General features: G+C 52.4%; 1 protein-coding gene across 3 annotated transcripts in view; it reads left to right on the top strand.

Moving 5' to 3' along the window:
• LOC111845838 (rho GTPase-activating protein 39-like) overlaps positions 1 to 20,787 on the top strand; it is an 82,299-nt gene that overhangs the window by 56,449 nt on the left and 5,063 nt on the right. For 2 of the 3 annotated variants that reach the window (XM_072711244.1, XM_072711243.1), the window contains 7 exons: positions 9,081 to 9,452; positions 11,645 to 12,860; positions 13,904 to 14,068; positions 14,440 to 14,839; positions 17,303 to 17,376; positions 20,118 to 20,317; positions 20,591 to 20,682. In XM_072711244.1, the coding sequence (XP_072567345.1) occupies positions 9,124 to 9,452; positions 11,645 to 12,860; positions 13,904 to 14,068; positions 14,440 to 14,839; positions 17,303 to 17,376; positions 20,118 to 20,317; positions 20,591 to 20,682 (2,476 nt within the window). In that variant the 5' untranslated portion in view covers positions 9,081 to 9,123. Of the gene's footprint in view, positions 1 to 9,080; positions 9,453 to 11,644; positions 12,861 to 13,903; positions 14,069 to 14,439; positions 14,840 to 17,302; positions 17,377 to 18,610; positions 19,757 to 20,117; positions 20,318 to 20,590; positions 20,683 to 20,787 lie in introns of those variants that run through there. The other variant, XM_072711245.1, reaches the window with a different exon arrangement.

Below are 20,787 nucleotides of genomic sequence, written 5' to 3'. Positions count from 1 at the left end.
TCGCCCCCCCCCCCGGGCAGAGTGACATGGCCATGATGGGGACAGATGGGATAAATGCAGCAAGGAGCGTAACCGTCGGTAACAAGGTTAATCCCCAATCCAGGACTGGGAGTCATGCATCCGGAGCTGTGTAACTCTGACATACGAACAAGTGAGTGACAGGTTGGTGGAGGAAAGATGGGGACATGTCTGTCTCACAGCCTGCCCCCCCCCCCCCCGGCTGGCCATCAAGTTAACGCCACCTCTCTCCTGACCTGTGAGAATCCTTTGACTGTTAGCCGGATTATCACCACAAACCAGTAGTCTATATCCATTTAACACCTGCTGAGTGTTAACCAGGTAATCACCGCAACACCAGGGATACATAACTATTTAAGACCAGATAAGTGTTAACAGGATAATCACAGAAACACCGGTTGCATTTACCTATTTATCCCCAGCTAAGGTTGGTGAAGGAAGGATATGGACATGTCTGTCCCTCAACCTGTCCCCCTTAGTCTGACCATCCAGTTACTGCCTCCTCCTTCCTGACCAGGGAGAGCCCCTTGACTCATTGATGACACCAGCCGAGTGTTAACCGGATAATCATCACAACACCAGCAGTCTATCCTGTTAACACTCAGCAGGTGTTAAATGGATACAATCACCGCCAGAGGTGTCTTTGTGGCGTTTTTATATTGCAGTCCAGATAAAAACCACCAGATGTGTGCCGAGACCACGACCTGTAAGGTGTTTCCTTGGGGTCTCTGTCTGGCGCTGACCTCCCCAGCCAGTCATCCAGGTCCGGTGCAGGGCTCTGATGAAACAAATAACCCTGGTTAAAAAGAAATAAAGGAAATATTTTGTGAGAAGTGTGGGGGGCGGCTAGTTTCTCTTTTCGGACGGATGGTGGATATTTTTTTCATTCCTCAGTGCCACTGGCATTGTGCCCAGTGACAGGAAATGATAAGGCTGGTCTCCTCAACCCGCCGCTCCTGCTGTGAGTTGCACATCGCTCGGATGTATGTGTAGTATGGTGGCCTGAGAAAGGGGGTATTGTTTATGAAGGTCCTATTTTGGGAGGGGGCACAGTGTGACACAGCAGGGGACATGTCACCCTTCAGCCTGTATCTCTCGCTCACGCCCCTCTGCTGGAACACCCCGGTCATGAAACGGCAGAGATCTTGCCCAAGACGGGCTTGCATGCTATAAACCTACCACTTGTAAAACATCCTGTATGACCCTCGACGACAAAAGGAGGGACCAGGCGCTGCCAGACGCCCCAGGACTCGTCCCCCCCCCCCCCCCCATGTCCAGCAGGCTGTCGACTGAAGTTGTGTAATACTCACTGCTCACTGTTCCCAAACCAAAACATTTCCATTACTACCTCTTGCCTCTTGGATCTTCTGATTAGCTGTAGAGTCTGTAGATTAATTAGCACTTTCATCTAATTATATTCCAGGTCCTCGTACGAGGTTTAGGTCTCTGGGAACCGGAGGCAGCTTTGTGGTTCGCTGCAGCGGGTTACATGCGTGGATGCGTTGGGTCCAGTGCGGGGGAACTGAACCTCAGTGTTGTGATAAGCAGCCCATAACCACTGATATGTGCCGTCAAGGTTATATTAATATTATGGAACAGCCAGGAACGTGCTAGCGAAGGAGGCTTGCTTTGACAGGGAAGCTAGGGCCCGCGTGGCGTCTCGCAGCAAAGGGGGATGCTAATTTGGTAAATGCAGGTTGGCTGATAATGGGATTAGTGCTCTTTAGCTCGTTTGCGCTGCCTGAGTTGTGGCTTCCGTCCCTGATTGTTTCCTGCGCTAACTCGCATGCGGAGGCTCCCGCCACCCCGACACGTTAGCGGAAAGCTAAGTAGCCGCTTTTCCACAGTGAGCCCGGTTCTGCGCCTCTGTGCTAACGTTGGTTATTCGAGGAACAGTTTGAAGAGCTACTGGAGCCCTACTCCTTTTCACCATCATCATCATCACCACCATCGTCTTCTTATTATTAAAGTCCCTGACCTTGACCAGGATTACTGGTTAGACGATGGATGGACGGATGGACGGATGGATGGATGGACGGATGGATGGATGGATGGATGTTTCCTCACAAGTCCAGTTACCTCATATACTGAGCATTTTAGAATTCAGGTTAATCACTTAAGGGTCCAACAGTAACCCCGCCCCCCCACCGGGCTTAAAGAGCTTTACCCCACACACTTCCTCCCATCTAAAGTGCCCTTTTACATTATAGGAACATTTCAGTAATTAAAGCATCATGCTAAGTGTTTTTTTTTTCTTATTTATTTACCTGCTGATTTATTTATTTGCCTGCATCAGAATCCATTTGTACACCGAAGCCATTCCGTCTATACAGCCGGTTCGGGGATTTTCCTCTCCCCATAGGTCTGTGTGGATCCCCCTCCTGCCTGTATGGGTAACCTTTGGGCACAGTACAGTGTCGTTTAAGAGGCCCACCTGCTGTTGTTATTCATTATTAATTTTAAGCCTTCTGCGTCTTAACACTTCTGGGTGGAAATATCTGATGCGATTCCAGAAGAAATTCAGTTGAGGGAAATGACTGAGAGTCAGTATAAGACCATATGAATCCCTTGGGTCTAATCCCATCTGCTTTTATGGCTCCTGTATTGCATTGACCATAGTATCGATTCCCCCTGGAAAAACCCCGTAAATCGCAGTAAGGCACTCAGTGACAAAGCTCGTTTGTAAACGCCGCTGTACTGAATACATCTTGATTGGCTATCTCTTATGTAAAGGTGCGTGGTGACACACCTTCTGTATCCGACATGCGTGTGGGATTTACGCTGCCTGGTTATTCGTAACATCCCACTCTGCAAAATCGGTCCCTGACCTTCGCACAAAGGCCGCATCTGAACCTTAATGAGCAACATTTTGCGTCGTTTCCTTAATTAAGTGCGGCGGGATCGTGAGCCCGGCACACAGCACCAGAATGTCTTTGTTGCCAAAGTCCAATCTTAAATTTTAACTGGTCGCCTTGTGAGTTTGGAAGGGCAGCGTATCACCGTGGCAACGTATCACCGTGGCGAAACATTGCTGGACATAAAGCATTCAAAAAATGCTTTCAATCCATTCAAGGAATGTTGTCTAAAAATGCCACAATCTCATATTCATTTGTCCACGTGACAGTTATGATTTCTTGCATCACTTAATTGCACAAAAGGGTTCCTCTGCACATTTTTTTTTTAATTGCTGCTGCTTGAATTACGAGACCTTCAAGCAGAATCAAACAATAAATTAATCTGTAGTCATGCTCAAGATGCCTTTTGAGTAAAACTCAATCCAAAGTCTAATGAAAAACACTCAAAAACCACCTACAGACAAGGGCAAAGGAACTTGGCGGGGGGGGGATGTGTCGCCCCGCAATGCTTAATTTGGCTTCATTGACCTCCCTATTAAATAGGTTGTGTATCCTTCCCCGCACCCCAATATCAAACTCTCCATTATGACGTTGCCCACAGATTTCGTTTAGCAGTGTTGTATTGTAAGAAGAGCAAGTTCAACATCAACTAGCAATAAGGGAATGTGGACTTTCTTTTAACAGTGGTGCTTTTAACAGTGTAACAGTGGTGAAATGAGCACGGCTGCTTTGTGGTTTGCATTTGATGCTGTAATTCAACACTGATACATCAAAATGAACCAGCCACGTTTAATTTCTTCATGTAGCATGACTGGCCTGCCTCACGGCTCTGTTCTGGGACCGCATTTGTTTGTTCATTTGTTTGCTCATTTGTTTATTTTCTACATATTAATGATGCGCCACAACCCAGTCAAAATTATTTTTCTTTTTACCTCATGTTTATATGTTTTTTTTTCCATTGTCAATAGTCTCAAATTGTGGTCTCTAACTGCCAGCAACACCCCAATCAAGGGCTATTCAATTCACGGTCCCCAAGGTCCAAGCACTGCTGATTTTCCAAACTTTCCTTCGCCTGTGAGTCAGGTGTGAAGCCTCTGACCAATCAGAATCAGTAAATGTTAAACTAACCACGCGGGACAACTGAAAACACGGCCTGGATTTGGAATCGAGGTACAGATTTGAAGAGCCCTGCCCTGAACATTGGGTTAAAATAAGTTCACATCATTCCCTCATCATCTTCTCTTTAAACATAGCTGTGCACTAGGACATCACAGAAGTTCACTGCATTTAAACATCTGCACACATTACTCATTTCTAAACGGCATATTTCTGGTTAACTTATTTCCAAATGTGCCCACTGGTTACCCCCCCATGGGCCTCTCAATGGAACAGGCAGCCTAATCGTCTCATCAAATTTTCCTGTCTTCATTTAGACGTCCATTTGTGATTTCGTCTCTCCATGTATGAAACCCCATTTGTCCCTCGTGATATGCACACACAAATTACGGCACCTCCATTTATATGATTAAACTTTCATGAGGAGATATTTCTGGATGACGGCGTCTGTGTCTCATGCTCGTTGATACACACTCAAGTTCTAGTTAACTTTGTACTTTCCTCTATCTCTCTCTCTCTCTCTCTCCTTCCCTCTCCCTTTCTTCACCAGCTCTGTCACACTTTTTCATCTGAATCCGTGTTTTCCTCTCTCTAAAAACACCTGTGGGACAAGGACCTGGAAAAATCCTCATTACACTGCACTTTCTTCTGCATGTCTACAGAAGAAAAATGTAGTTGTGTTAACAAAGTTAAAGAAGCCCCCCGGTTCTTGCTGTGCACGCCCCGTTTTGTTTTCTCGAGTAACAGATCACCAAACCTACCCCGGAGCCACACGCTTCTCTCTTGTAACACGTCTAGCCGTCAGCTTATTCTACGTCACGCGGCTACAGAACCCAGAAGTTCCCGTCCCCCGTTTTGTGGGATGGGCATGTGACAGGCCGGATTGCCCGGCTTGTAAGCCACAGCTTGATTGAAGCGTGACAGCTTTTCAATTACAAGGAGAATGCAGTAATTACCGTGTCACCGCTAGGAGGGAGGTGACCGAGAGATCTGCATAATTTTTTTTGACCCCCCCCCCCCACCAGCTTATTCAACCATTTTTATCTAGTTAGGGATGATGGGGGGGTCAGAGGGAATAGCATATTTAAGCAGCATTTGGGAGTTAGAGGCCATTCTCTATGGAAACAGCTCTGTGCCATTGTGTGTGTGTGTGTGGGGGGGGGGGGGCTGTGCAAAGACACCTATCTGCCTCAGGTTCAAGGTGAAGGAGCTGTGTCTTTCTGGCGTGGGGAGGGGGCTGTGGTAAGGGTAGCACCCCAGGCCTGAGTCCGGAAGGTTCCGGCCCGTGTTTCCACCTTGGCTTCCTACAGCAGCCTTGAAACGGGTTAAAGATTTGGACCCCATATAAGGCAAACTAGGGGGCTATTTTCAGCTTCTAGTCATGAGGAAGAAGCAGGATGAAAACTGAGTGCTTCAGGGTGGCGCCTGGCATCTTGCGGCTCGGGTGTGTGTGTGCGTGCTCATGTATGGGAGATTAAAGAGCCCCCCCCCCCCCCATCTGGCACCCCTCTGCAGGGGCAACTGGGATCGGCAGCCTGAAATGTCTGCGTCGCAGCCTGGGAGAGGGATTGATGCAGACCGATCACTCGGGGGTCAAGGGTCACACGTGACCTTGGAGCAACCTTGAGAATTCATAGGGGAACCTGGGATGAGGCAAGCAGAACCAAAAGTTAGGTGTACAGACGATTTAGAGGACAGCATGGGGCAGAATGGACAGAACCTGCTGTAGGTTTGGGTCGTTTAGAACCCAACAGAGGCTGGCTGTCGTGTGCATTTGTGCGTGTGTGAGCAAACGCAGGGCGGCTCCATATGTCTGCGCTTGTGTGCACATGTGTATCTGCGTGTTGCCGTGCCTGTGCCCGGTCTGGTGTGTATGTGGGTGTGAACGTGCGTGTGCCACACGTGCACCTCTTCCCTAGCCGCTGGGCCCCTCATCCTTCTTCCTTCCCGAGGAAGTGCTGCACTCATCTCCACACACAGTCACCTTCCTCCTCTCCTCCCCCTCACCCGATGACATGGGTCATAAAACTGTTCAGCTGTTTCCTTTGGCTTTAATCTGGAAAGTGAACCCCGATTCAGCCATACCCTCGCTCTGTGTCATAAGTGTTCTTCCAAAGGATAGAGTGCAGGTTTATAGTTTATCCTTATACATGCTGAACGTCTTTCAAAGGCATCTCTCTTGATTAATACGGCTAAATAATTGATTTTTTTTTACGTTAAAATATTTGTTTCTTAGAAACTTAATTGATTGTGTTTTTATATTGTTGGACGTTTTATTGGAGTGATTCAAGGACAGCCAGTCATGGGATTTGAACCAGCAACCTTCTGGTTTCACCCCCGAAAACGATATCATCAGTCAATCATGGGGCTTGAGCCAGCAACCTTCTGGTTTCATCTCTAAAGACGATAGCTACAGTCAGTCATGGGGCTTGAACCAGCAGCTGCCTCACCTCTGGAAACGATACCTTCAGCTGTTTTGTACTGCAGGCCCTGCGTAGATCAATCTGTGAGCTGTTCCTGTTACCGGTAGGCTGTGCCAGCCCCGAGTCGGGAAGCTGTGTCTATCCGCTGCCCTTAGCCTCAGCGAACTCCTCCGGTAATTGATGGGTGATCGACTGAACTCAGCAGCGGTGAATCCAAACATAGCTGGGTTGTGTCCCTGCGATGCTCTTAATCAGTAGACAGCCTGGGGGCTGCCTCTCTCATTGCTCCATCAATGAGTCCATCCATCATGCTGGTGCGATTGGAATGCCGGGTTGTACTTTGCCACTGAGCACATTGTGAGGATATTGTGCCTGGCTAGGGAGCAGCTTTGTCTTGGAGCCCCACCCACAAATAACTAGCCCTACTCCCACACAGGTGCTCAAATATAACCAACCTTGCTTACATAGTCAGTCCCGCCCACAAAATTAGCCCCACCCCCATATAACCAACCCAGTCAACACAAGTTATGTTTCGTGTCTACAGGCTTTCATGAGGATTTGTTCAAAAACTCCTCGGTCAGCCTGGTCTGTACAGATATGACGGACGGCTCTGGTCCGTTCTCGAGCCCACGGGGCCAGAGGGGGGGGCTGTTAGCGCTGAGGGGCGACCCCGGCACTCCTCAGGCAATTTCTTTTCATTCCATTAGGGGTTGAAAAGGAAGGAGGAGAAGGGAAAACATGGGTGGGTCACACTTAGAGACGTCAGAGCGTGCAGGCGAGCCTGTCTCCGGGCCGGGTATCTGTGAGCAGAGAGTCTGTGAGGCCGTGTGTCTGTGAGCAGGGAGTCTGTGAGCAGGGAGTCTGTGAGCAGGGCATCTGTGAGCAGGGAGTCTGTGGGGCCGAGCGTCTGTGAGCAGGGAGGCTGTGAGAAGGGAGTCTGTGGGGCCGGGCATCTGTGAGCAGGGAGCCTGTGAGGCCGGGCATCTGTGAGCAGGGAGTCTGTGAGGCCGGGCATCTGTGAGCAGGGAGTCTGTGAGGCCGGGCATCTGTGAGCAGGGAGTCTGTGAGGCCGGGCATCTGTGAGCAGGGAGTCTGTGGGGCCGGGTATCTGTGAGCAGGGAGTCTGTGAGCAGGGAGTCTGTGGGGCCGTGTGTCTGTGGGCTGTGCATCTGTGAGCAGGGAGTCTGTGGGGCCGTGCGTCTGTGAGCAGGGTGTCTGTGAGCCAGGCGTCTGTGGATCCTCACAGCCTCTGGTGAATTAAGCCACATAGATGAGTCGATAAAGGCTACTTGTGCTGCATGATCTGCTGTATTTATTACAGTGGCATTGCGAACTTTTTTTTTGGGGGGGGGGGGGGGGTTACAGCCCAGTTATGGTACACAGCTGAAAAAACATCTCCAGCCTGCAGCCTGACACCCTGCTGGTCCTGCAGTGCTTCGGACACATGGTGAGCGCAGTCCGGAGCGGTCGGTGAGCCTTGCCATTATTTGCTGCGGCCATGCGGGTCTGTAGATCCCTCTGAGCTCCCTCTTTACCGCCAAAACCGCCATTTCTCCGCGGCTCTCCTGCTCCATCCCTTCCAGTCATCCCCTCCTCCCTCCATCCCAGCGCTCATCTGTCCCGCCCCCATGCTCCCTCCGTGACCGGCCTGTGAATTAGCTCCGCTTAAACAAACACAGAAAGGAGAGCATCCACCACATCGCCCCCCCTCCCCGCGTGACGGCCGTCATTTGGATAAGTGTCTCCACTGTCACATGGGCCCCCAGTGCTCTCTATCCACTGGGACCAGAGCTAAACCAATAAAAACTTCTTTTTTGTTTTCCAGTTGGGGGGGTGGGGGTGATTGATGAATGGGATTTGGAGCTGGGGGTGGAGGACAGAGGGTCGATCACGTCACACTTGCGTCCCGTTGCTTCGTTAGGCGGACATCTCGTTAACGGATTAAAAATTGATTCCGGGAGATTTTACTGCAGTCCCAGCTGATCGTAGCAAAATCCCGGGGGGGGGGGGACGCCAGTGCCTTAGACTATGAATGGCCAGGTGCGTCGCGGTCACCGTGATCCAGAAGGTGTGTGGGAACGGGGATCGGTGACGTATGCCAGCGCCACACACCTGGCCAGCGTGTGGCTCTCGTTTCAACCGTGAACTGCGTGGTAACGTCACCGTGACAGACATACATCACCACTGGCCACGGTAACGTGGCCCCAAGTGCGCTTGCGGCCCAGCTGAACGAACCGAGGCCTTAAAATTGCGTAGAATCTGACATTAAAAGATGAAAAGACCAGGGATGCAGAGAGGACCCAGCTGCGGTGTCATTTGCAGTCGGGAGGGTTACCCTGCAAAGCCCTCGGCAGATTCTTCCGGAGCTGTTCGCCGGCGCCGGTACAAGAAGCTGACAGGCGTGTTTGAAGCTGATCCAGATAGCAGGATCTGCCTCTTTTATCCAGTCCTGTCTGTATTCCCTCAGCAGGAAGGGGGGGGGGGGCATGTGGCCAGGGTCTAATGATTTTTAAAAGGTTATAATGATGCTTATGCCAGCTTAAATGCATTTATTTATTTAGTATGTTTAAGTTTCTTTTTTAAGCTGGATGAATTTAACTGTTTAAAGAGATCACAAGCACATATAACATATAACAAGTTGGTGGCGTATCGCTGTCGCCCCCTACAGGCTGGAGTGGGTGGAGATCATCGAGCCGCGCACACGGGAGCGCATGTACGCCAACCTGCTGACGGGCGAGTGCGTGTGGGACCCGCCGCAGGGCGTGCGCATCAAGCGCTCGGGCGACGACCAGTGGTGGGAGCTGTTCGACCCCAACACGTCCAGGTTCTACTACTACAGCGCCGCGTCCCAGCGCACCGTGTGGCACCGGCCCCACGACTGCGACATCATCCCCCTGGCTAAGCTGCAGACGCTCAAGCAGACCTCCGATTCGCCTCCACCGCCGCTCAGTCGCCACGGCAGCACCTCCTCCTCGCTGGAGCAGGAGGCACCCAACGCCAATGTCAACGTCAACGCTGGGGGGAAGGAGGAGAGAGAGAGGTGAGGGGGGGAAGGAGGAGAGAGAGAGGTGAGGGGGGGAAGGAGGAGAGAGAGAGGTGGGGGGGGGGGGGGAGACAGAGAGGTGAGGGGGGGAAGGAGGAGAGAGAGAGGTGAGGGGGCTCGGGGAGCTCAGCTTCCTCCTCAGAATGACGGCAATGATTTTCATGAGGTGTGGCAATTGGGCCATAATTGATTAATTGGATGAGGAAGTAAGTACAAAGTCAGTCTCCAATTAAGTCTGTAGATCTCCAGGCCCCAGCCCAAGCCTGAACAGAGCCGCTCCCACCTCACCTTTGCAGCTGAGCGCCGTGTGGTAAATCATCTGCGTCTCCCTCTCCCCTTAATGAGAGGACGTACAGCATAAAGTGTGCTATTTTGGAGCCAGCGCCAGGTTTGTGTTCGGGGTAAACGATGCCGGAATGAGAATGATAGCTAATTAGGACCGGCCTAAATTTTCGGGAGAGTGGAGGGTGACGTGGAGAAATGGTTAGGTGAACACTCAGCGGACAGGCCCGGAAATTGCTCTAAAGGAAGTTTGATTTAATGTCGCAGCGAGCACGCATCACACACACACACACACACACACACAGATTTAATTCCAGGGGACTCAGTGAAACAGAGGACCTTGTAGTAAAGCCCCTCTGCTAAGGGGGGGTGCAGACATCCTGATTTAATTTCCCAGCATGCCTCGCTTCCAGGAACACTGTCCCCCTGGGGGTGGGCATACTCGGCATGGGGGCGCCCACTGCTGAATGGGCCAGACAGCGATCAGGCACTCCCGATACAACAAGGCAGAAACGTCCCCCCCCCCTCCCCCCAGCCTCATATTCTGTCGCCTTAGCAACTATAGCCAGTCATCTATATGTACAAGGGTGTATACAGGGGCGGGGCCACAGGGGCAGTGACTCCAGCTCAAAGGTGATTGGCTGCCAGAGCGCCCCCTCCCCTGTCATTCACCATTTCAAAACATGTCATTGGCTAATGATAAGATAGGCCCCTCCGTATGAATTATGACCCCTCTTATGCCTCCACCCTAAAAAAATCCTAGAATTATCCCTGTATACGTGCCTCTTTGTCACCAAACCCCCCCCCCCCCCCCCCCCGGTCTAAATTCTGCCTTTCGGTATGCAGGGCTGTGACTTATATTGACTACTTTATATAATCTAATTAAGCCCTGATCCTTCATGCTCAGATTTCAGGCTAGCCGTTAAGCACGTGGTTCAGGCCGTTGCCATGGAAGTCATCTATAAACCTATTATACGGCGGTTATTCTTTACGGGTAATGAATTTGTTTTCGGTGGCATGATAGTTTGGATCTTAGCCGTTATATCGATATTTGCAGTACATCACGGCAAGGGGGCTGGGCTCAGTGGCCGGGGTGAGACGTTTGGGACGGGCCGTTCGATTCCACTGGTGGTATAACATCTTCGGGCATGAATGCTTCCCAATCACAGTTGCGTAACGCAAACTCGAAATGAAGTATCTCGGGCTAGCTGGCCGATGACGCAACCATGAAAGCCGTTTATGCACAAGCGTTGCGGGGCTCGCTCAAGAGGGTCCGCGCGCCTTTTCCGAAGCTGCGGGGGGGGGGGCTCTCGACTCGTTATCGCCCATAATGACATCCTCAGCTGAGGGGCCGCTGGAGCTGCGCAGCTGGCCTCCATGAAAGAGCGGGCATCGGCGGGCGCTTTGAGGCCCCGGCCGCAGGCAGCAACCCAGATGGCGAGGGCTCGCTCGCGTCCTGCATGCGGAGGTTAACGTGAGGACAACCCCGCATTAATGATGGACTCTCTGAGGATCGCCTGGCTGTTCTAGTGATTGACACAACACTTATGCCCCACCCCTTCACACCTGATTGGCTGTTGAGTGTGTAGATACATCATAGACGGGCTCACAGTGGAACCCTTTCTGATTCTCATTAAACCGATTCTTGTTGCGACTCTACACTCACCTCTTTAGGGCTGCAGGCTCAAATCCTGTTCCAGCTCCCTTCTTTGTGAATCACAGTCCTCCAAGTTCCCAGAATTCCTTCAGTTTCACTGTTGTCTTCATATCTGATTTTTTTCTGTGTCTGGGGGTGTCTGGACCCCCTTTGCTTCTCTGGGAGGTGATTTCATAGCACCATTTAGAATGTCAGATTGCCGGTGTTGGGGCTGTTTGTGCCTGATATGACACACTTGCGCCTCCTACAGGACATCGCCTTACTGCTGGAACACTGGGACGAAGGACCGTATGCTTATCAAGGTGAAGGACCACGAGCCCAGCTTTCTGACACACCAAGGCAATGGCGTTACCCTCTGCGAGGGTTCAGGGCCGCCCTCCCGTGCCCGCCATTCCTCGGGGAACATGGCCCCCGACCCCGACGGCTCACCCGCCGTTCACTCCCCCTTTCTGAAGCGGCCGGAGCTGGCCGGCTCGCCGCTGCTGGGTAGCGATGGTGTGACCTATCGCCGGCCGTCCGCTGATTCGCAGCCGCCCTCCCCCCGTTATGGCTATGAGCCCCCGCTTTACGAGGAGCCACCGTCTGAGTACCACCCCCCCATCTACGAAGAGCCGCCGGCGGACGCGGCGTGCCAACACACCGGCGAGCATCCCGCGTCCTCCCCTGGCCGGGGAAAGCCCTCCTCCCTATTCCACTCACCCAAGCAGAGCCCTTCGCCCTATCAGCAGCTGGTTCTGACCCGGCAGCACGGTCCGGACAAACCCCAGAACCTGGAGTACAGCCCGGTTGGCAGGGAGTACGTCAAGCAGCTTGTCTATGTGGAGCAGTCGGGATCCAGCCCGCGGTTCCGCACGGCTGACAGGCTGCTCAGGTACCAGCCCGGTGGGTCTGGTGGCGCCCCCTATGGGGGGTCCTGCACCCTGCAACATGCCCAGTCTTTGGTGCGTGACCCACGGGCCGTAGCCGAAAAAGCCGGGCAGCGCTTCGTCTACGAGGACCCGGCCGCCCCCCCCGACAGCCCGGCATCACCGGGCAATGGTGCAGGTGGCAACGGCGGCGGAAACCGCAAGCGCAAGACACGCAACCTGTCGCAGGAGTCGGCGCCCGGCGGTGGTGGCGACACAGAGGCGATGTTGGCGCAGGCGCGCCTGGCCTGGGAGGCGCAGCAGGTGCAGCAGATGCGGCAGCGCGGCAGCTGGGATGCCGGCCGGGCCCCAGGCACACCCCTGAGCACCACGCCGCAAAGCGCCAAAGACGGGTACGAGAGCGACGGGGCGGCGCCGGCGCCCCTGCCAGGGCCCGTGGTGCGGGCCTTCAGTGAGGACGAGGCGCTGGCCCAGCACGACGGGCACCCCTGGAAACGCAGCGCCTTCGAGAGGCTGGGCTTTCCTCAGGCGCTGCTGGAGAAGAGCCTGTCTGTGCAGACGAACCTGGCCTCCCCCGAGCCCTACCTTCACCCCTCACAGGTGGGGAGGGACTTGCAGGGCGAAGGGACACACACCTCACAGGGGGAGGGACACACCCACAAATACCTCACAGTGAGAGGGACACGCCCCCACATCTCACAGGAGGAGGGACATGCCCACACACAGAAACCTCACAGGGGGAGAAACACACCCACAAATACCTCACAGTGGGAGGGACACGCCCCCACATCTCACAGGAGAAGGGACATGCCCACACATCTCACAGGAGAAGGAACATGCCCACACACAGAAACTTCACAGGGGGAGAAACACACCCACAAATACCTCACAGTGAGAGGGACACGCCCACACATCTCACAGGAGGAGGGACACGCCCCCACATGTCACAGAAGGAGGGACATGCGCACACATCTCACAGGAGAAGGGAAATGCCCACACACAGAAACCTCACAGGGGGAGAAACACACCCACAAATACCTCACAGTGGGAGGGACATGCCCACACATCTCACAGGAGGAGGGACACACCCACACATCTCACAGGAGAAGGGACATGCCCACACACAGAAACCTCACAGGGGGAGAAACACACCCACAAATACCTCATAGTGGGAGGGACACGCCCCCACATCTCAGGAGGAGGGACACGCCCCCACATGTCACAGAAGGAGGGACATGCCCACACATCTCACAGGAGAAGGGAAATGCCCACACACAGAAACCTCACAGGGGGAGAAACACACCCACAAATACCTCACAGGAGGAGGGACACGCCCATGCATCTCACAGGAGGAGGTACATGCCCACACACGGAAACCTCACGGGGGAGGGACATACCCACACACACCTCACATCTCCTCCCTTTACCTCTGTTTTTCTATCCTGTGTTTCTGTATCTTCTCTTTTCCCTCTTTTGTTGTCCTTCATCTCTTTTCATCTTTCCCCTCAGCATTTGCTCACTCTGTGCTCCCTGCGGATTTATTTGTGTACAGTGTGCTATGATTTTGGTGGTTCATAAGGCATTAACTCATTAGCTAAAGAATCCCCTGCTCTCACTGTCTCACCCAACGCCGCGCCCACCAGTCGGAGGACCTTGGGGCGTGCGCCCAGTTCGAAGCCAGCCGAAACGCCCGCAACCTGATCCCCAGCGCCAGCTGCGGGGTCTTCCCGGAATTCTGCTTGCGCAAGCCATCCTCCGAGACCGACATCGAGAACTGGGCGTCCAAGCACTTCAATAAGCACACGCAGGTACGCACATGCACACGTATGCGCACACACGCACTCACGCGGGCAACTCCAGAGAGCTGGGAGACTGGAGAGTTCTCAGCATCCACCTGGTGCGAGAAGATGCACTCCAAGAGCTGCGTTTACACCAGGTTCGGTCACAAGCTAAAATCACGCCTCCGTAACATGATCCCACATACGCCAACACACACGGGGGTCCTCAGTATGTCCATGCTGAATATTTAGAGAATATTTAGAAGATCCTGGGCTGGGATTTAGGTCATCCTGAACAACCACATGTCCCACATCTCCAGAGAGTCTGGCCTGACCTGGCCCTTAGGCACAACTTTGCCCTGGTTCTCCATGTGTCACGGGACGGTCACCTTTACCCGCAGGGACTGTTCCGGCGTAAGGTCTCCATCGCCAACATGCTGGCATGGAGCAGCGAGCCCATCAAGAAGCCCATGATCGTCACGTCGGACCGCTCCGTGAAGAAGGAGGCCGTGGAGATCTTCAAGCTCATCCAGATGTACATGGGTGACCGGCGCACCAAGCTGGAACCGCTGAGTGTGGCGCTGGAGATCGTGGTGCGCGGCTGGAGCTGCCAGGGCCTCCGCGACGAGCTCTACATCCAGCTGTGCCGACAGACCACGGAGAACTTCCGCTACGACAGCCTGGAGCGCGGCTGGGAGCTGATGGCCATCTGCCTGGCCTTCTTCCCCCCAACACCCAAGTTCCACTCCTACCTAGAAGGATACATCTACCGGCACATGGACCCGCTCAACGACACTAAGGGTGGGTGTGTCAGGGTGGTGGGGATTAATGAGGGGGAGGGGCTCTGGACATTGATGGGTTGGCATATTGCTGCAGGTTCATTAGGGAGTGGGGATGCAGGTGATGGGCGGGGCTTTGTGGATAGGGATAGGGCACGTGATGAAATGGGAGGGGCTGCAGGTTCATTGGGGGGTGGGAACACTTATGATGGACATGATGAATGAGGATGTGCCTGATGTCATGTCCGTGGTAGTTCACATGAGCAGGACGCATAAGCAGACATTGCGTCCTTCTGTAACCCAGTCACCTTTCTTCCACAGACATGCAGGGTACTGTGCATTTCATCTACTGTTGTGTAATTCCTAAGGCCACCAGGGTGAGGTGCTCCGCCTCACTGTTTATTCCCAACTGCACTCCGACAGAGACCCTGCTGATGCAAAGGACACCTTCTAATTGCATTTTCAGACGATTTTCTAGGTTAAATCTTGCTTTGCCATCACTGTCTGTCCATGACGCTTATATGTGACCCCCAAGCTGTTTTGTCTACCTCAGCTGGTCAATTCACGGTGGAGCACCACACAAAGGATTATGGGAAGTCTTTCATCCCTTTGTTTTGCTTTGCCCACCCCGTTCTGAGTGTAAATACGTGTAAATTTCCCAAGAGGAGAGAGAGAACCAGATTTGTCTCTTAACAAATATTTATGCTGCAAATCAAACACTGTAGTACTGGGCTGGTTATTCTCCTGAAACTGTCCGCTTGTGTTTCTTCACTCTCCATGTCGGCAGCGTGACTGGATTCTCCAAACCATTTATGGCACATTACTCAAACCTTGGTGTCCGTCTCAGTTGATTCTCAGGGAACTGAATTCACCGGAAACATCCCCATAAACACAGCTATGCCTGATATGTGTGCTGATTATTTATATGTACAAGAGCGTTTATTCGCTGATGCAGAACTGCAGTACAGATCTGGCTGTGAGAGCTTTAAGGACTTTGAGCTACAGCGCCACCCAAGGGCATCAGGAGGAACTGCTGCTGAATTATACTCGTTTGCTCTGTGCAGTTTTGCGGAGTGAAGGATAAAGATTCTCCTTTAGTTTAAGTATGAATATGACAGGATGTATATTTAAAATTTTTAACACTGTAAAATTTCTAGCGATAGCTTTGGCATAATGGTGCGTTCGATTATTTCTCTCCAAGTCGGAACTCGGATGAAAACATCACGAAACGTCACGAAAAACGTCACTTCCCATCGGAAACACGCCCCTTTTATGACGTTTTAGTCGGACAAGATTTTGTTGTCCGAGTTGCCCCTGTGACGTAATTTCAACATGGCGACTTGGTTTGTTTGTAGTTTATTTACCGTTCGAAAAAAGAATATCGCTATGAATGTACTAAAATATTTTATAAAGCTTTTAATGTGGTTTGACTAGTTCGTGTTTCTTGTTTGTCTCTCGGAAACATCTAAATTTCTCCATTTTCTTCATTTGGAAAACTCCAAATCTGCTAAAATATAAAGCAACAACACACAGCAACGTGTTCATGGAGGCAGCCATGTTTGTTCCGAGATGTGGGTAGCTCGAACAGGAGATTGTCGGACGTGATGTCACTCAACTCGGAATTTCCGAGTTCCGAGAGAAAAACGAACGCACCATACGTATACCATAAAAAAAAATCAATATAACTAAAATCTGTATAACCCATGATAAGCATTGCTGTGTTTACTGGTAATATTCAATAAAAGGATGCTGGCAAGATGGGGGCAAAACTGCAGGACATGGGGTTTTCGAAAATTAGCACGCCCCCTCTCAGGACAAGTGACCACGCCCCCGCCTGAGACTTCCTGAGACAGGCTGTGACCACACCCCCCACCTGACACAGGCTGTGACCACACCCTCCACCTGACACAGGCTGTGACCACGCCCCCAACCTGAGACAGGCTGTGACCACGCCCCCCACCTGACACAGGCTGTGACCACGCCCCCAACCTGACACAGGCTGTGACCACGCCCCCCACCTGACACAGGCTGTGACCACACCCTCCACCTGACACAGGCTGTGACCACGCCCCCCACCTGACACAGGCTGTGACCACACCCCCCACCTGAGACAGGCTGTGACCACGCCCCCCACCTGACACAGGCTGTGACCACGCCCCCTGCATGTGTCAGACACCGATCCGGTTGTTTTTCTTCCAGGATGAAGGTTGACAGAGTCGCTGTCTTGGACACACATCTACCAGATCATTAGAGTGTCTTTAATCCTGGCCCTCATGCTCATGTGAACGCACTAATCCACATTCCTCCTCAGGGAGGTGGTGCGCTTCCGATGTCTGTTCAACTCCACTGGTCTCCTGGGGCTATCTGGCTCTCCCCGTGACAGGCTGACTAATGTGCCTGTGGTTCTGTGTGCTCTCAGCAGGCCTGCCGGGCCCAGACGGTCCCGCGCTGACCCTCCCTCCCTCTCTCTTTCCTCTTGTTGTAGGTGTGGCCATAAGCAGCTATGCTAAGTACTGTCACCGGAAGCTGCAGAAGGCGGGCCTGACCGGAGCCAAAAAGGTAACAGTACCACTCACTGGAGACTCCGGGGCGATGAGCCCATCGCCATCCACCAGGTGGACAGCTCTCCGGAGGAAGGTCGCATTAGGGAACTTCCTGCAGAGACCTCTCTGAGATTTGACCCCACAACCTTCTGGCTGTGGGCCCAGCTCCATTAAATCACATTAAAAGCTTCCTCAGAATTCAGTATTGCAGGTTCTCTTAAAGTACTTAAGTGCTTTTAAAGTATTCCCCGGACTCAGAGTGTACTTAGTGTGCCCTGATGATGGTTCTAGTCCCCCGGGGTGTTTGAGGCCCAGTCTGTCGCTCGACTCAGGGTGAGGCCGTTTGTCTCCTGTCTAATTACCTAGCCATCGATGGCTCCCTGTGTCTAATTGCTAGAAAATGGGGTTGTGGAAGCCCGTTCTGATTAGACTCAGAGCTCAGCGAAGGATCCTCTCGCAGTCTGTAATTAACCAGCCCTTTCTGTAACGAGGGCTGTAATGAAATTTTACCTGCATACCTGATTTGAAAACAGTGCCGTCCTGCAGGTAGTCGATAAATTAACAACACGTCCATTGACGTTGGCCTCGAACACCATGACCCTCGCCGCCACATTTCTTCCGTGAACGTGAAGCGGTTTCCTTGCAGCAGCTGGCTAATTACCGTAATAAATTTCATCTCGACGTAAAATGTGAAAATGCAGCGACGGTTGCGTATCGCCCGCGGCTGAGAGAGCCTCCCAAGTCTGCCCTTCACCCCTCTGAAGCTTTCATCTCATGCCGATGCCAACGTTAAATATTTCATTCACGCAGTTTTGTATTCGCAGGCGTTTCATTCGGAGTTACCTCCCCCCCCTACCCCGGTAGCTCTCTGCGTCACGAGCTGCCAGAGCGACATACGTGTGCTGTTTCCTAATGTCCCATTTACCGCGCTGCTCAGAGAAAGCCCACGTCTGCATGTGTGAGTGTGTCCCAGTACAAGGAAAAGCTGAAAGGCGATAAGCGCTTAAGGGTTCTCAGCCGTGAAGGTTGGATTGGGTTATTTGGGTGCTGTTTTTGCTTTCCTCGGTCTAGCAGGCCATGCGGACACCATATATCAAATTATACGAAAATATATAGAAAAATCAGGGTGGTGTGTAGCCTTTGTGTTTGGCATGTGAGTTTGTGAAGTAAATACAATAACAGACACATAATTACGCGGAAGGTTGAGTTAAATGACCGCTGGGTTAAATGATGGAGATGTTTCTCAGCAGATTAGTCAAGATGTCCGACACAGCCAGACATTCCTGGAGGTGGCAGCTGGACCAAAATGGAACATGGAGGAGAGTTTAGCTTTTTTTTTCTCCCCCCCCCACATCTTGGCTTATTGGAGTTTCCATCACAGTAAGGCATTCTGGGTAGCTGTGGGGCGAGACGCGGAGTTATGATATGTAGGTCACCTCAGGATGTGCTGAGCGGAGCAGGTTTGTAGGTGTGGAGGTGATGGAGGGCGACACATATTCAGCAAGGTGAGTTTCTACACCTCATATATCTGCCTCACGATGTCGCACGGTAACGCATGGGATTCTGGGTAAGCGTTCTCTGGATGACACGCACGTGCTCACAAATTAGGCCCCTCGCTGTCTCCCTGAGACCTGTTCCACACAGACGTGCACCGTTTTAAAACAGAGTGAGAATTAGGTGGCCAGGGGTCATGGGGGAAGGTTTGATTTATGGGGTCGTGTTGGGACTGGATGCACCGTGAGTGTGAGTTACTTGGCGCCAGGCCTTTCCCTTGGCGTCAGTGACCACTTTCTGATTGTGATTGATTATAGTGAGCAGGCTATTTGTCTGCGTCGTGGGAAGGCCTATCACATCGCATCACTACCATGGGAACAGGTGGCAGGAAGCCGTGTGGGGGGGGGGTGATCTTAGCCGAGCTGCGGTAGGTCAGGTTTCTGTTTCCGTTTGAGGTTACGTGTTTAACAATCCACACATAGGTTTGTTTTCCTCGCCTTGTCCTGCTCATGTCTTCCCATTCTCCAGCTCACTCTGGCCCTCCTCGCCTCTGTTCTAATTTTAATTTTCCCCGGGAGGCAGCGGTTTAGTCCCGCCTCAGACTCCGAGCTTCCAGTCAGATTGCACCTTCCGGCTGATGCCTCTCTCTGATAGGACATGATTTGTTTTCTCTGCCACGCCGCAACTCAGACTGTTTAAAGCACGTCAGTGTGTGTGTGTGTTTCTCTGTGCTTTCATGTGTGTAACAGCCTTCGTAAAGACCCCTGTGTCTCTCTTTCAGTCTGCCTTTGCCCGCATGCATGTGTGTGTGGTCATACATGGGGCAGACGGCCAGCAGCCCGCCGCGGTGCCGGTCTGTGCTCCCGCCAACGGGCCTGTCCCAGCAAGGCTGGCGGCCACTGCATCTTGGCAGGGTAACGAGGGCAGTTTGTCTCCTTTTGCTAACTGGAGATGACCTGGGATGCTACGCTATTACTCTGCACTTTCCTGCGCAGTGTTTTTACCTCACTGTGCAGTGCTCTAACTTCACTGTGCAGTTCTCACACTTCACCCTGCAGTCCTCACACTTCACTATGTGGTGCTCCTACTTCACCATGCAATGTTTCTATTTCACTGTGCAGTGCTCACACTTAATTGTGCAGTGCCCCTACTTCATTGTGCACTGCTCCTACTTTACTGTGCACTGCTCCTACTTTACTGTGCAGTGCTTCCACATCTCTTTTAATGCTGTGTCTGTCCCCCTCACCCCCGTGCGCATTGCAGGGCCTGCAGAAGCCCAGCTTGGAGGAGATCATTTATGCCCACGTCGCCATCTTCAGCCCCTCCATGTTCGGCAGCACACTGGCGGAAGTCATGGCTCTACAGAGGGAGCGCTACCCTGACCGGCAGCTGCCCTGGGTGCAGACACGCCTCTCTGAGGAGGTTCTGGTGCTCAACGGGGACCAAACCGAGGGCATCTTCAGGTGACCATCTGGGCTGGTTTGGGCTGGTTTCTGCTAGGGATGTCAAGAGTAGAAGCCATCCTGGTGGGGCAGGCATTAGGGAAAGGGCAGGGAGATGGAAGGAGGGATGAAAGAAGGGAGAAAGAACGAAAGGATGGAGAATAAAGGACTGGGGAAGAATGAGGGAAAACGAAGGGTGAAGATAGAAACAGAGGGAGGGCAAGGGGAAGAGGGATCAGCACGTGTTCATCGACGGCTAACTGAGACTGCTTGGCCGTCCGTGTTGCGTCACAGAGTTCCTGGTGACATAGATGAGGTCAACGCTCTGAAACTCCAGGTGGACCAGTGGAGGGTCCCCACGGGGCTCGAGGACCCCCATGTTCCAGGTACTTTCGCTCATCCCTGCTTTCTGATCCCTGTCCCATCATTTTGGTTTTCCACCTATTCCTCACCATCTTCTCCACACCTTCTTCCTACATAAGCTGGGTGTG

Source organism: Paramormyrops kingsleyae, chromosome 4 (genome assembly GCF_048594095.1).
Source record: "Paramormyrops kingsleyae isolate MSU_618 chromosome 4, PKINGS_0.4, whole genome shotgun sequence".
Taxonomy (NCBI): Eukaryota; Metazoa; Chordata; class Actinopteri; order Osteoglossiformes; family Mormyridae; genus Paramormyrops; species Paramormyrops kingsleyae.
This window is presented reverse-complemented; position numbering and strand designations above follow the sequence as displayed.